At 45.8% G+C, this 16,567-nt stretch overlaps 1 protein-coding gene across 2 annotated transcripts in view; it reads right to left on the bottom strand.

Annotated features, from left to right (window-relative positions):
- Positions 1 to 16,314, bottom strand: part of RELN (reelin) — a 284,897-nt gene extending 268,583 nt beyond the window's left edge. For both annotated transcript variants that reach the window (XM_059471986.1, XM_059471987.1), the window contains exon 1: positions 16,086 to 16,314. In XM_059471986.1, coding sequence (XP_059327969.1) covers positions 16,086 to 16,314 — 229 coding nt within the window. The remainder of the gene's footprint in view (positions 1 to 16,085) is intronic.
- Positions 16,315 to 16,567: the final 253 nt, after the last annotated feature.

Here is a 16,567-nt window from a genome sequence, read left to right on the forward strand (position 1 = left end):
ACACTTACAGAAAAGAGACGAGACAGAAAACTGACCTTGTGGATCACATGCTTTCATTATGCTTACTCCAATAAATACCCACAAACAGGCCAAGATTAATACCTGCATATATTCAAAGTACCACTTTGAAAGAGATTAGACTTAAGGCATCCCACCTATTCCCAGAGGCAGTGATTATTCCTTACAGGTATTTCCAAGGGGAAAACACCTTGTTCAAAAGTACTGAATATTGTGATAGTGCCATATATAAAACCCTCTCCTTTTAGTTTCACATTTAGGGCACATAAACCCTTATTTTCTGTTTAAATGTACTAATCTTCTTAACGGTATAATCAAGCCTTTAATATAGAATATTATCAGTTTATATTTAGAAGGAATAACCATCATGTTAGTGGTGATGGACATATCTCTCCATTCATCTGACTGAAATACCCTGGATAAATCCCTTTGCCCAATTCATTTCTGCAGAGACAGCAAGAGGCTTTATTTAATTTAAAAGCATTCAGTTGCAATATATTTATAGTTAATATGTAAAAATCCTGCTTTAAGTTTGAGAAACATTTCTTTCTGCTTCCATTTCTCATAGGAAATTGTTCCAGTTTGCAGCTTTTTAAGTAACACAGGTTACAAATTCAACAAAAGGTATTCCTACAGTGAATAGGTCACAAAAACTTCAACTATATTTGCATCCTTCTAAAGTTTTGTGTTCTTGGAAAGCAAAAATGAGCCTGAGCCCCTAGGTACAAATTTAAGGAAGTTCACATTTAAACAGGACATGTTGGGAGTTTTTGGGTTTTTTTTTTTTGGTTTGGGGTTGGGGTTTTTTTGCCTTTTTTTTTTTGGTTTTTTTTTTTTTTTTTTTTGGGTTTTTTTTTGGTTTTTTTGGGGGGGGGGGGAGTTGTTTTGTTTTTGTTTTTTTTTTTCTTTTTCTGTTCTTTCATTAGAACAGGAAGATTTCCTAGTAATTCCTAATTCCTGCCCAATATGCTACCAGCTTTGTAGCACATAAAAAGTGCCCCCACCAACACAAAACCTGAGCCAGATCTAAGCCACTGAAATGTGGTCTTTCTGGGAAATATTACAGGGGATTATAAAACCCCAGACAGCAGAGCTATCTTTTGGCACATGACAGGCATTGCATTAGGCTGCCATGATGCATACATTAAACATAATAAATAGCTGCTATAGACCCAGCTCCCCGAAATACTTATTCAGGTCTCACACATGTATTTCCTTGTGACACCTCCTCTGATTCTGAAGAGCACATTAAATGTTTAGCCACCCAAGATGTAGCTATTCATCCTAGCAGCAGACTGATTGCCTGCAACAGAAAAGCTCAGGAAAGAGTTAAATAGACAGGCATTAACAAAGAATATCATGGAACATGCTCTTATGTGTATAATTAAAAGAAATCTATTATAATCCTTTAATTATACCTAAAAATTTCCAAATTAATCAAAACTAATGGAGAAAATGCAACGTGTTATTATCACTGATTCTCAATTTGTCTTAAAGGTAAATATCTATATAAGATACTCATAAGTAAAACCCAAAATTAAAAGGTCTATCAAGTTCTGGCCTAGCTAATTACAAAGGCATGAATCTCTCTTTATACCAGAGCATTGTGTTCTTGATGTAAAAAAAGCACAAAGAGGATTATTCCCCTCTAATTCAAACAAATTACAACCACTCTGCATGCTAACCATAACAAACACATGTTAAATTCAGCAGAAGGGATGAGAACTGAACTGGCATGCAGCTGGAACCCCTTCCAGATCATTTGACCAGGGAATGCTTTTCCCACTGACACATCTGCCCAGCAATGTGGGGAGAAGTCACTTCATGGAAGCTGTGGTTGCTAAATCTCTGAGCAATGAGCCCAGCACTGTGAAAAAGGAGAGAAGAGGGGAAAAAATTGGATAAACTGAAAATTTGACTGCTCCCTCACATGTGGTCATCTCTTCTGCCTCACCTGCCTGCACCTGGATGCCAGAGTCAGCCTTGCCCCAGTGCACCCACAGAGGGATGGAAACTGCCATCCAGATGTTCTCTACAAGGAGTAAATTAGGAAAATTTTCAAGAAGAGAGCAGGGTTAAATCTTGTCCTCCTGTCCAAAGATTTCATGATGCATCACTTATATTACCAATGCATCAAGGAGCTGTGGGCTTTGCTGGCACTGATCCTCTTCCATGGTGATGACAGTCCTCACCTCCCTGAAGTGCTAAAAGCTCGCACACTCCAAGACAGAACAAGCAGTTTTGGTTTGTCAACAATTTGACCATTCTGAAAATTTGAGGTACTGTGCTTACTAGCAGCTGTATGAGTTCTGCACCTCATGAAAAATCTACATGCTCTAGATAAAATACATTAATTAGAACAAAAAGGTTTCTTGTTTCTTACTGTTTGTATGAAGAAAATATTTAGTAACTGCAAAAAGTGCAGGCTTTGTAAATCTGGAATGCCAGGTCACTAGTTACAGTGCAAGTCACTCACTAGTGTTTCTTAGCACTTAGTGAAATGCAATTGAAAGAAATATTGTAATGTTATTAATTTTACAATGTGCTTTCTCAAATGGAAAATATTGCAATTAGAAGGAGGATTTGCTCTCTGCTGTAATCTCCCTAATTGGGCAAAAGCCACTTGCAGGGGAGTTGTTCATTGGGGTTTTGGGCCAGCTCCCAGAAGAAGAGTAGTCAGCGTGTAATGCACCACTAGCACTGCTCAAAGACAGTTTAGAGTTTAAAAACACCATTTGTACAAAGAAAACAGCCAGATGCCACAGCATTGGTGCTCTGTCAGTGTGTCAGTGATGAGTAGCATAAAGGCTCCCTAACATCTGCTACCACTTGAGGAAACAAAACTTACATCCCTTTGAGTGGAAAGGTCCACAGAGTGATCCGGGCTGCCTGAGGCTGGGGAGGGACTGGGCTGCCAGCTCCAGCCAAACCCACACCTGTCATCTCTGCTGGTTGAGGCAAATTCTGCAAACATCACAGCTCTGCTGAAACTCCTTTGTGCTTCACAACTGCATTAACTACACGTTGAAGGAAAAGCAGGGCAATAAAGAACACAGGGATTACTTCCCTGAAGGAAATAAACCTGCGTCTCTCAAACGCATTTTCTACATCTGCTCTCAGCAGTTCATTTCTGTTTGAGGTGGACAGCCTGTAAATATTATTGTGTGAAGAAAAGAGATCATTTTAAGAGATCATTTTAAAGACATGAATGTCTCTTTGTCTAGTTCAATGAGCCACAATTCTGTAGATGCCCTGCAACAAGTTTTCCAGATCAGAAGCAGAAGTACCCTTAAACTGTAAGACATTACAGTGCTGCAGAAGAAGGCAAGTGAGAGATCTCCTCTAAGCCTTTTTTACCAAACACTGCAACTCAGAACAGATTTCTGCAAAAAAAGAAAACTGAAAAAGGACTAGATGTAAAGGAAAACGTGGCCAACTTACACATTAGTAGTCACACAGCAACCACAGGCATCATTATAGAAAACATGAGTTTGTTACCTTGGAAATGTTAGTATTGTTACCAGCTGCCCTCTCTACCTTAAAGAGTGAATTATGATTGTGCAATTTATTTTGGGAACAAACACAAGGAGTGGTCTGAATCAGATCAGTGCAGTGGCCGGAAATTAAATGGTCAACTTGTCAGAAGTAGGACTGTTTGATTTTTGGTTCAGTGATCAAAATGAAAAGAAAAAGAAAGGAAAAGAGATCAGCTTGGGCCACCATAAAAGAAATACTGCGGGATCTGGCACAAAAAAATAAATTAATATATCAGTTAGGTCAATATGAAAATCTTCAATGAACCCAAAAAAATTAGATAAAGACTTTTGTTCAAGCAGAAAAGTCTCATTCCATTTTCTGATTATGCATGTAACTTCTTTTTTTTAGTCAGTTTCACAATTAAGATACTTTCCCAAAACAAAAATAAGAACTATGATTTGAAAATAACAGTAATGTATTTCAAATATTTCACTTCTCCCCATTTTCCATTAAAACTTTTACCAAATCCTATTCCAGTACATTATCAATTTTTGTCTTTGACAAAAATCAGATGACAAATTAATTCCCTATGAACACGGAAATTCCAACTAAATAAATTCGGAGAACCATAGAATAGTTTTGCTTGGAAGGGACCTTACATATCATCTGGTTTCAATCCCCTTGCCATGGGCAGGGACATCTTCCACTAGACCAGACTGCTCAAAGCCCCATCCAACCCAGCCTTGAATGCTTCTAGGGATGGGACATCCACAACTTCCATGGACAACCTGTTCCGGTGTTTCACCACCCTCACAGCAAAGAATTACTTAATCTAAACCTTCTAATTACTTCTAATCTAAACCTGCCCTCTTTCAGTTTGAAGCCATTCCACCTTCTCTGCCCCACATGCCCTTGTGAAAATCCTCTCCAGCTCTCTTGTTGGGCACCTTTGGTCACCAGAAAGCTGCTCTAAGGTCTCCTCAGAGCCTTATCTTCCCTGGGATGAACAGCCCCCTTTTTATCAGCCTGTGTTCCCAGGAGAGGTGCTCCAACCCCCTGATCATCTCCATGGACCTTCTCTGGACTCACTGCAACAGGTCCAAGTCCTTCCTGTGTTGTGAACCCCAGATGTGGATACAGAACTCCAGGTGGGATCTTGTGAGGGTGAGCAGAGGGGCAGAATCCCCTCCCTCTCCCTGCTGGCCACGCTGCTCTGGATGCAGCCCAGGGCATGGTTGGCTTTCTGGGCTGTGAGCACACATGGCCAGCTCACATCCAGCTTCTCATCCCCCAGCACCCCCAAGTCCTTCTCCTCAGGGCTGCTCCCAATGCATTCTCCCAGCCTGTTTGTGCTTGGAATTCCTCATGCAAGAGGAGTATCAATTTGAAAAATTATCTGACAGGGTATCAGCCATCAGCAGATGAACTATAATACTTGGAAAGCATGAAAATATTTGCCAGAAGTTTTAAATCTTTGTAGTCATCTGAATGAGGTTCTGAAGACTACACTTGTTTTGGGCCAGAGTCAGAAGAATTGCTGTAATTGTTAAACAAAAATATTTAACACTGAGATTCAGCCAGGGATTCTCTATTCCAAACATCTAGGAACTAATTTTTAAGCATTTTAAATACTGATTCTTTGATTTTCACACCTGGCATACCCACAAACTGCTGCACTGCAAGGCTGGACAACACTTTGTTAAACCAAGATCTTTGCCTTTGCCAGTTGACCTGTTTTCTTTCTCTCTGCAGTTCTTGCTATAATAATCATTTCATCCAATGTCCAGATGAATGTGTCTAATTCTGGAAGGAGTGTTGTTTTTTTCTAGCAATGCATTTCCCCTGTGAGTTGGAACACTGGAAGGTTATTGTGTGCTGGAAACCACTGCTTGTTTAGCCAGAAAGATAAATATTATCTATATTTCTTGTTCTTTCCTATGCATTGTATTGTCCTGAGAGCAGTGGGAACAGTGGAAGGCAAAGGCAGATACCTTGCCAAGCCCCATGATGTGATGAATGACTTCTCACATCCCAGGGCCTGACGTGAAGAGAGGCCACAGAGGGTCACACTGCTGTTTTCAGATGTTAAAAAGGCTCATCACCCGCCCATCACTTACATTTCTAGCACAGGAAGAGCTCCCCCATGCAGGATCCACACGGGAACACACAGCTCTTCCATGGAGTATTTCCCTGCCAGAACACAGGCCTCCTGCCCAGGAAAGCTGGTTTTCTGCATCCTGGCTATCTCATTTATGAATCTTCTACCAGAACTGAGGAATGATATGACCACAAACTACCTCTCAGCCACAGGGAAAAACATATTCCCAGATTTCAAGCCTTCTGGACAGCGAGTGTTGTGTGCTTTCTCTTTTCCCATTTCCTTCCCTCCTCTTCACCATCACGTGCAGATAGACAGAGTAAACTTTCACTATTCCCCCACACATTCCTAAGGAGCAACTTAAATATGCCACTTGTGCATAACCAATATGAAAATCCCTTCCAGTCCAAGATGGGGCAGGAGCTGCCTGCAGATGGGATGCAGCAGGATGAGGAGGGGAAAGCAGCATTTGCTTCATGCTGCCTGTGTATGCAAGGGAGCTTGTTTGATGGATTTTCCTGTATAGAGTTTTTTTCTTTGCCAACTTTTGATTATCTAAATGTACTCTCAAAAATTACACAGGAGAGATGGAAAGAGGGAAACAGTGAGGTCCCTTATTCTGTGTGCTTTTCACCAGCTGGACCACTCAGTGTACAGCCACATGGCAGCCAGGCTCTGGAAGGGGACATGGGATGGGTGCCAGCATCCAGCCATCCATGGCAGCAAGGAATGGTGAAGGGGACAGTAGGAGACACAGACACAGCTGGAGCCAGGCTGGCAGGCAGACCCTTTCTTGTGTCAGCTCTCTTGGGTCATACCTGTTTATTTACAATCTACCCTTCAAGCAGAACATGGGGAGGAATAAATAACTGTCTAATCTGAGGCAATCGGAATTTTGCTAAGCATGGTGCAAGAGCTCTTAGCATTTCACCTCAGTGTGGGTTATAGCTCAGTTCCTCAGGCCAGTGAGCACAGTCCTGTCTCCTGTGGGAAACAGGCAGTCACAAACCCATATGTGGGCAGTCACAAATCCATATGTGTGAGTAGAAGCCATTCTGGGAAACACACAGAGACCTTCAGCCCCATCTATGACTATTAAAATGCTCACCCTGCTGCAGAAGACCAAGGGCACTCCCCCTCTGCTGTATCTTGCAAAAGCAAAGAGAGAAACCAGCAACCACCCTGCATGGCTGCACACCGCAAGGCTTCTGCTCCAGGAGAGACACAGCAATAGTTTTACAGCTGGCCTCACAAATGTGTCCAACACCCAGTCAACCCCAACACCCAGAAGGCTGATCTTACTAATAAAGCTTCTCATCTAGCAAAACTGAATAAAATTTTACTCTGGGCATCTCAGTCAAATACTCAGCACTGTGCCTTGGAGCTGCTCCCTCTGAGTAGGCAGAAAGGAGGAGGGGAGGAGGTGATGGGGGTGAAGGCAGGGCCATCATCCATCTGATGCTCCCCTGCTGGCACCTTCTGCAAGGAGCTGGGGACAGGCAGGCACACCACTTCCCTCCTGGCAGAGGAGCAAGGCATCCCCTCAGAGGGTCTGTGGGGAATGCTGGTCCCACTGCAGGGCTGGACACACACAGGCATGTTTGTCACCCCAGAATATGGAAAACTGGGACAGACCTTGGGCATGCGCTGAAGCACTTGCACAGCACACAAAATTTTCAGAAGGTCAATGCAGAAGTTTGAAATAAAGTGAGGAGGGGTGGGATGTAAGACAGGGTAGTGTAAAGTAAAGCTTGCACCTGAAGGGAGATGGATGCCTTGTCTGCTGTCACTCAGGGCTCCTGCAGGTTGAACTTCAATAGACACAGTCTGGAAAAGTGCCATTGATTTCCCTTCCCAAGGAGATGCTTGTGAAACTCTCACAACCAACATTAAAATCAAAGTGCTAGAGAGGAGCAGGGAACAGCCACTTCTGTTTAGTTCCCAGGATGGAAAAAATTGGCAAGAGGGATGTTATAAAGACTGTAACAATCTTCACTTTGGTATAAAAGCCTTTGGGAAAGTGCCTGAAATCCCTTCCTGCTCTCCAGCAACTTTCACAAGTCACTCATGCCCAGTCCCCCAGGACACATCCTGCTTTCTTGACTGAGATGCTCACATAAAAGACATTGTTCACAATAGGTCATGAGCAAACACTACAAGGTAGTAGTCAGTGATGTCCTGATTCCCTGGGAAGACCAAGGATCCCCCTCAAGTGGACAGAGAGGAGCCTTGGGGAGATCTCAACCAGCAGAAACCACATCAGCACACAGCATGCCCAAACAGAAAGCTGTGCTGACAGCAGCAGGATGAGGATGAGGAGCCAACAACCACAGTGCAGGGAGCCCAGAGTGACGCAGGTGAGCTTGGTGAGACACAGACCAAGCCCACAGTGCCTCAGCCTGGAGCTGAGCTGAGCCCAGCTGCCCAGGAAACACTGATGCACAGAGGCAGCAGCCACTCCAGATGGCTGCAGGAGACAGTGGCCAGGAGCCTGTGGCTCTGTGCCTGGCACTGGGTGCCATCTCCAGCCCCAGCCAGGACCTCTACAGCTGCAGAAGGACAGAGAAATCTCTGATCCTGGGCTGGAATAAACAGGTACAAACCCCAATGCCCCCACAAACCCCAGTACTCCTCTCCATGAGGGTATACACACCTCCAGCATGGTCCTAATTAAGGCAAAGGTTTAGTGAGAGATACATTAAAACAAAACAAAGTCTTCCAAAAAACCCACTTTCTTGACCCTTCTCCTTTTATTAAAAGACTAAAATGTGTAGCTGTGGGACACATCTGAGCACTGAAGGGACCTGGAGAAGGTCCCATGGGCATGGACCTGACAGATCTCTGTCTCCTTGGTGCCACTGTCCATTGGCAGAGCCCAGCAGGAATTGAGTGACACATGCCATGGCTTCCAGTTTCCAGGACTGACCTAAGGGAATGAGGAATGGAGGAAGACTACCAGCCTAACAAAAAGGCATCATCCTGACAGCCTAGGAAGGTCTTTCCCTATGGAGCCTGCTAGTGAGCTCTGACAGATGTCAAAGATTGCACTTACAGGGTTTGTCCTATGTTTATCCCAGAGGTGAGTCCCAGCTGGTGGGGGAAAAAAAGGTGGGAATTACACAAACATTCCAGACACATTGCACTCTGTGCACCTTTCATGCCCAATGAAAAGGCAGGAAATGTTAAGACAAAGAAAGGAAGCATGTTAGAGAGACTGAACCTTTCATCAGAGACCATTGAAATTCTCATAACAAGGGCTGCTATGAAAGGTTGCTTATTCTCAGAGGTAAGACAGTGCCATTTCCTTCCCTCTCCATGCAGCAAACATTCATGGCAAATCTAAACCACAGCTGTGGGGCATGAGACACACAATGCAAATAGAGGTTGCCTCTGAATCCATCCCAGCTGCATCACCACAGCTATTATCAGATTGAAATCATACTTCAACCAGTCAATGTGCAAATACTGTAGTATTGCACCATCATAAAAAGCTGTAGAATTTCAAAAGAAGTGGTTTCCAAAATCCAGATCAAAGCAATAATAAGGAAAATGGGACATGACACCGGCCTGACAGTCTCGCCCTGTTCTACCTAAAGAACTAACAAATGTGGAATAATCAGTGTGGGAAATGGAGAAATGTCCTACACACCACCATGCCCAAGTACCGACTTATAAATCATTTTGGTTTGTTGGTGTCATGTCTCATTTTCCCTATTATTGCCGTGGTCTGGATTTTGGAGACCACTTTTGAAATTCTATAGCTTTTTATGATGGAGCAATGCTACAGTATTTGCACATTGACTGGTTGAAGTATGATTTTCAATCTGATAATAGCTGTGGTGATGCAACTGGTCACCTTTGGTCTTGAAGGTATATCTCTTGTTATATATATACACTATAAATATTGTGTATATGTTATATATATATATATATATATATACACATATATATATATATATATATAATTATATTATTATACACAACACACACACACACACATATATATATATATACACACCGATTTATACACAATTGCAAATATTAATTATTTATAAGAAAAATACCTGCTAGAAATTTCTACTTAAAAGCAGTTTACATGGACAGATTTTGGCAATAAATTCCACAGATAAATTATGCATATTAGAATATATCTTTGGACAGAGAAATCAGCAAATACGTGCAACACTCTCACTGAAACAATATTTTTGCACCCTTTAGCCATTTAAAGGTTTCCTTTATTCCTTGACTCCAGTGCTGGGTGAATGCCATAAGAAAGGTTCACACACACATGCCAGCCCCCCCAGCAGCCCAGGCCTTGGACAGTGAATTTGCTGAAGCAGAGATCATTTTTTCACATCCTCAGCCCAGCCCAGCCCAGTCTGCCCCACACAGACCCACAATACCAACAATGCCCTGTCTGTCCCACAGTCAGATGTCACCTCACAAATGTGGGTCAGGCCAGCACGCCATGCTGGCTTTGATTTCTGTTATTTGGGGCAATCAAGGCTCCTTTGCAGGGGGGAGCAGCCCCCTGATGAGGGGAGAAAGGATTTAACTGGAGATTACATCTCCTCTGCAAATTTGCAAGAAAGGCTCATTTAGGCCTTTGTGGACCTTCTACCTCCTTTCATCAATCCCTGCCTGACTTCATCTTTGGCTGGGCCATCTGCTGGTGCTTATGATGCCCACAAATTAGTGATGACAGCCAAAACCATTGAAATTTAACATCTTCCCTAGCGAAACACAGTCTGTAAGAGGCTGTCAACTGCAAACTTCCCTACCTTTCTCTTTTAAGGTTGGCACTGTTCATCAGTTTCTGGTCATGAGGTCCTAAAATCACAACTCTCTAAAATTTGCAAACACACACCACATGAACCTTGGGGCCAGACAAGAGCTTCAGAAATATAGACAATGCACTGGTCAACATCAAGACCTAGAAACTCATATTGCCTCAATAACATCCTAAGTAAGGCTCAGATCTGAGATATTCAAACAGGCCACAGCACTCATAAATCAGCCTTGGTTTTGCAAAGCTCACTTTGTGCAAGAAAATCCTAAATACAGCAAGCACAGTCAGGGTTCACTCTGGAGGCTCTGCTGGGTGAAGGCATTTTTAGTAAGTGCTGACCCAAGGTGAAATTTTTATGTGCTATGAAACCCTCATGCAGCTGCAAGATATTGCTAGGAACCTCAGAGGAAAGGAGAGACTGGAAGATCAAGGGTCTTCCCCATTGCTAATAACTCCCTCTCCATTGCTACCTATTGCCAGACTCGGGTTTTTAATGTAAGGTCCCTAAGAGAAGATTTCTAAAATAATCCTGGGAGACAACTGGACTCCCATGAGCAAAAATTTTTCCACACTTTAATTTTAAACAGACACTGATGGAAGTCTCCGTTCTTCCAGAGATCAGAGGAGGGTGCAAGTGGGTGAGATGAAAGGTTTTGAGGGAATAGCCTGCAAAAGACTCAAGAAGCTGACCTGGTTCTTGGGCTGATGCTGGAAAACAGAGACACAAATTTGCTCTTCTCTTACCACGGCATTAACATCACTTCCTGTGCATTATTCACTTCTACTGACTCACTAAAAGCTTCCTACACTTCAGCATAACAGGTACAGAAAGTAGCCATGCCTGAGTTTCTGCCACTCACCACCCTGATTATACCTCAAGCAGCATCACCATATAAATTCCGGTCTTTCTTTTCCTTCCCTTCCTTCATGTCAAACTCAAACATGTTTTTATTCAATAATGATCTGAACAACAAGAATTTACAATGAAAATGTCAATCAGAAATGTAAGTGATCCTAATGAAATTAGGTACTAAGTCACAATCTGTATTTCTAAAATGCAGTGGTTAGTAACAAAGGTGGAATTGGACAGACTTTAAACAACTTTTTATCAGTGCTGAAAGAGTGTACAAATACCACTTAAAATAGTTGAAAACTATTTTTTACAATCTATCACAGTAACCATTCTAGACAATATACAGTATATCTAAGAATAGTAGCAGTCATAGATGGAAACTGATAACATTTGGAGACTGAAGGTTAATCCGTTCTTGAAAAAAAAGGAACAATGGAGAGTGAAATAGAAACTCAAGTCCCATTAAAGAAAACTATTTTAAGGGCAGAATGATGAGTTTTAGCATCAATCATGGGAAAACAGTTCAAAGTTTTTCTTAAAAGATCTAAATTTGAAACCTTGGGAAAAAGGAACTGTTTGCAGTGACAGCAAAAAAAATCTTAAGGGATAAGAACAAATACAGTATAAAGATAATCCGTTTGTATTTTCTAAACACTACAAATCTGACTGTTCATTTTGAGCTTTCTGTGATTAAGGTCAGTAAAGACTCAATGTTCAGTCAAGTTTATCCTTATTTCTTTATACAGTTCCAATGTACTTATCTGCCTGTAAATCATGGTACATGCTCTCAGCACTGAAGGTACATTGACATAGATTTAAAAAACCAACTGCAGATTGCAAATAAATCCAAATAGAGTTGTATAAAAATTTTCAAATTGTATTGGTATTGGCTTGATATTTTTTAAAAGAAATTATATTCTATTCTGCATATTACAGAGGAAAAAAACAAAAGAGGATCATCCCTATCTACCAGGAAAGCTGCAAGCAAGCCAGGCGAGCCCTGATGCTGCTCCCTGAACACGCAGCCACCCCTTGGCTGAGAGGAGGTTGAGCAGGTGCCTACATTAAACCAGTGCACACTTTGTCAGTTTGCATTTGAGCAAGCCCATAAGTGCCTTGCCAGCTCAAGGACTTAATTACATTTGAAATAAGCTAATTCAAGGAATAAAAGTCTGCCAAAAGTAATAAAATTGTTTGCTGATGTATCAAGTCAGTTGTCTTATATAAAAGAATGTATTTATATGCAGCGTGGGTCTGGTCCTATTCAGTCAGTGATTAAATACTTACTGTTTGCAGGAATAGGGCCAAATCTGAGTAATTTTAAATATTTGGGGAGAAGTGCTAAATCCTAATGTATCCAATTTAACTATGCAAACTAGGGAATATTATTGCCTTTGTTTTACTTATGAAATTCAGAGGCACAGGGAAATAAAATGCCAGATTCGGGGTGCCAGAGAAGCCTCTTGCAGAAGCTCTTGTGCTGCCCAGACAAGTGACGGGTGCAGCACATGCTGCTCCTCTCCCGTGGTGCTGGGCAGCAGAGGGACAGGTGGGCACAGGGCCGAGAGCCCCTGCCACAGCTCCCGTGGCTGCACAGTGCTCTGACTCCCCCTCTGAGTGTCCAGGGAAATGTCCAAACAAATTAGCAGAAAGCCGGTGGCTGATTTTTTTAATCAGAATTTTTTCTCATCCAGCCCTTGGCATATGGTTTCATCCAATTCCCTCCTCTTTGAACTCTATGCTCTTGGATGCTGCTGGCACCTGTTCCTGTAGAATGAAGGGGCACTGAAACAGGGCCTCACTGGAACTTGCAAAGATTCAGAGCATTTTAATATACTCTCTGAGCAGGTGAGTTTTCACTGCACATATGTAAGTCTCCCTTTGTCCCGCGCTTCTGTGCAGCATATCAAAAACCTTGCTCTGTGTCCCAGCAAGACCACCTTTAAAGTCTTATTTTTAAATTATAAATTCTCAACCAGTACAGATTGGCATTTTTCAGCATCGTTAAACTGTATTTAAGATTCCAAGTTGCTTCAAATTATTTCTTCAGATTGTATACTCTGGGATTGATTTTTTTCTGTGCTATATTTAACGTAGATAATTGTAATGTTTTAAAATACATATTTCAAAATATCTAACCAATTAAGTGTGCTTAGCTCAAGAATACGTCTGCTGCACTGTGCATAGCAAATAGACAGGGCTCTTGATATGGTTTGGCATGGGTAGGTTTTTTATCAATGCACGAATTTGAAAAGAAATCATCATTGCAAGTTTGACATAAATTAGGAGTCTGGCTCGCACCTTGCACTGTGTATACAAGTTAGTTTTGCAAGTTCGCCTTGTGGATTTCCCTCTGTGATCATGCTTTGAACGCGGCCGATTTCTTTACGCTTGCTGAGCACGGTGGCTTTAAAGACACCCGGAATGTTTGGGCTGCACCCCGCGAACATCGCAGAGCTCGGGGCATCACCCCGCGGGTACCGGGGCAGCGCCGGCAGCGCGGGAGAGCACGGGAGCGCGCACCGGGAGCGCGGCTCTGCCGGGGCTCCAGCAGCGGCTCCAGCACCGCTCCGGGGCTCCAGCAGCGCTCCGGGGCTCCAGCACCGCTCCGGGGCTCCAGCAGCGGCTCCAGCAGCGCTCCGGGGCTCCAGCACCGCTCCGGGGCTCCAGCACCGCTCCGGGGCTCCAGCAGCGGCTCCAGCAGCGCTCCGGGGCTCAAGGAGCGGCCCCAGGGCTCCAGCAGCGCTCCGGGGCTCCAGCAGCGGCTCCAGCAGAGCTCCCGGGCTCAAGGAGCGGCCCCGGGGCTCCAGGAGCGCTCCGGGGCTCCAGCAGAGCTCGGGGCTCCAGCAGCGCTCCGGGGCTCCCGGCATCGCCCCCGGAGCTCTGCTGGAGCCCCGGAGCCGCTCCTTGAGCCCCGGAGCTGAGCTGGAGCCCCGGAGCGCTGCTGGAGCCCCGAGCTCTGCTGGAGCCCCGGAGATGCTCCCCGGGCGGGCAGCGGCAGCAGCTCCGCAAAACCTGAGAGCGGACATGGAGAAATCCCGGGAGGAGCAGAGGTGGATTTAAAGATGCCGCATTTTGCTCGGTCAGACGCAAAACAGCGACGGGAAAGCCACTCTAGGCCACCTGAAAGGTCTGGCGCGCAGCTGGGGCGCTGCTCCTCAAGCTGGTGCTTCAAAATTCAAAACCCTGTTTCAAAGGGCGAGATGCAGAAGAGCATCCCCGGAGAAACAAGCTCTGTCCTGCTCCTCACCATGCAGGACAGCCGGACAGCCCTGCCCGCCACAGAACCCTATCCCTGAACCAGCAAAGGCTCAAACACGGGCTGAAGGCTTGGGGGGAAAAGGCAGCAGTGAGGAAAGGGGTGATTCTGTCATTGATGTGGCTGAAATACAATTTCAAAACCCCAGCATTTAAAATAGTGCCAAATGGAAATCCCGGATTCTTTTTTCCCTCTGCACATCTGTGGTTCAGCAGGTTGAATGCAATTGACCTAACCTGAGTGTGTATTATGGGCGGTAAGATCTAAGGTTCTAAGGAAAAAAATTATCTGGTGAAGTCATAAAACTTACATATGTGGCTTTTCAGAAAGGTCAGTAGTATTTCAAAATCAAAAGTTTCCTATGAATCTGGTAAAACTGTACTGTTAAAGCTTACACATAGACAAAAACGTCAGGATGCCTTATACTTTGTGAAAATGAGTATTTGACGTGTTTGGGGTTTATGTCTTTACAGTAACAATTTCAATTAGAATTTTCACATAACTCAACTATTCAATATTTTACCTGAAACTTAAATTTTGAGCTGGAACATATCAAAGTCAGAAGTTTAATTCCATCTTTAGCCAGGGACTGTCACACAGTATCTGCTTTTGAGCAATGGGTTTGAAATAAACCTTTATTGTCATTTTCTCTGAACTCCAATTGCCTACTGCAGAATTTGTTGTTATTATTCTGTAGCATTGCAAACTCCAAACAGACACAAAGAGAGAAGAAGGATTAGCAAATGTAGCCTTAAGCAGTCTCCCATCGTTATGAATTAAAAGATGTTTCCCACATGGAAGTTTTCCACACAGAGGAGTGGAGATGTGGCTGTTGCACCGCACGGTGCTGGTTTCCAGGGGCACTCTGCAGCCGGGAGCAGCTTCCCACAGCAGTGTACCCGCCTGCGAGGCCCCACTCGGCCCGGGGCTGTGCCCCTCTCCCAGAACAGCCCCCAAACAGAGACACTACTTGCTGAGCAACTTCGCCTATTCTTTCTTGTTCACTCTTCTCCGCCTGGCCGCTTACGAAAAGCAGGGGGTTTTTTATTAATTCTGGGCACGACCTTCCATCTCCAAGCTACCTGTGAGTGCCTGACCCCCGGCTGTCGCCCCCGGCCCCTGCAAGGGAGCAACAGGCGGGCGGACTGCGCACACCGCGGTGACACACGGCGGGGACCCGGTGGCAGCGCCAGCTGCGGCACCGCGCGGCGCCCCGGGAGAGCGGGATGCGCTCGGCGCTCTGAATGCCTCCGAAAGTGAGAAAGGGACAGACCGCCAGCAACTTGCGAGGCTCTAGAGCCGGCCCAGGCCCGGCTGAGGAGCGGGGACTCGGGATTTCCTCTGCTCCGGGCTGCGCCTGGCGGGAGCCGCGCCGGGGCCGGGACGGGGCGCGGGCGGCGGTGCCGGAGCCCGGGGCAGGTGAGCGCGGCCCCGCACGGACGGAAGGGGCGCTCCGCGCCGGGGCTGCCCCGGGGCACGGCACACGAACCCGCCCAGGGCTCCCGCTCTCCCCCACCGCCCTCCTCCCCGCGGGACGCCCCGGGACCGCCCGGGACGAGCAGCGCCGAGCGCGGCGGGCGCCCCCACCTACCGTGGTACTCCTGGCCAGGCACGTAGGCGGAGGGGTTGCCCGCGATGTGCAGGGCGATCAGCACCTCGCCCTGCTCGCCGTCGCCCTCGAGCTCGCCGTGGTGGGTGCAGAGAAAGAAGAAGGGCGAGAAGCGGGCGCGGGGCGCAGCCGCCCGGCCCGCCGCCAGCAGGGCACCCAGGGCGGCCAGCAGGCAGGGCCAGCCCCCGGGGACGCCCCGCCGCCGCTCCATGCTGCTGCCGCCGGCGCCGCTGGGGCATCCAGGGCACGGCGGGGCCGGCGCCGCTCCGCTCCGCACCGCGCGGGACGGGGCGGGACGGGGCGGACGGGGCGGGCGCTGCCCCCCGGCGCGGCGCTGCGCGGAGCGGAGCTCGGCCAGGGCAGGGGCGGCCCCTCCGCGCCCCGACAAGGCTGCGCCGTCCCCGCCTGCCGCTGCCGGGTGCGGGGCACGGAGCTGGGAGCGCGAGGGCTGGGAATAATTTATT

The sequence above is a fragment of the Ammospiza nelsoni genome, chromosome 5 (assembly GCF_027579445.1).
Source record: "Ammospiza nelsoni isolate bAmmNel1 chromosome 5, bAmmNel1.pri, whole genome shotgun sequence".
NCBI lineage: Eukaryota > Metazoa > Chordata > Aves > Passeriformes > Passerellidae > Ammospiza > Ammospiza nelsoni.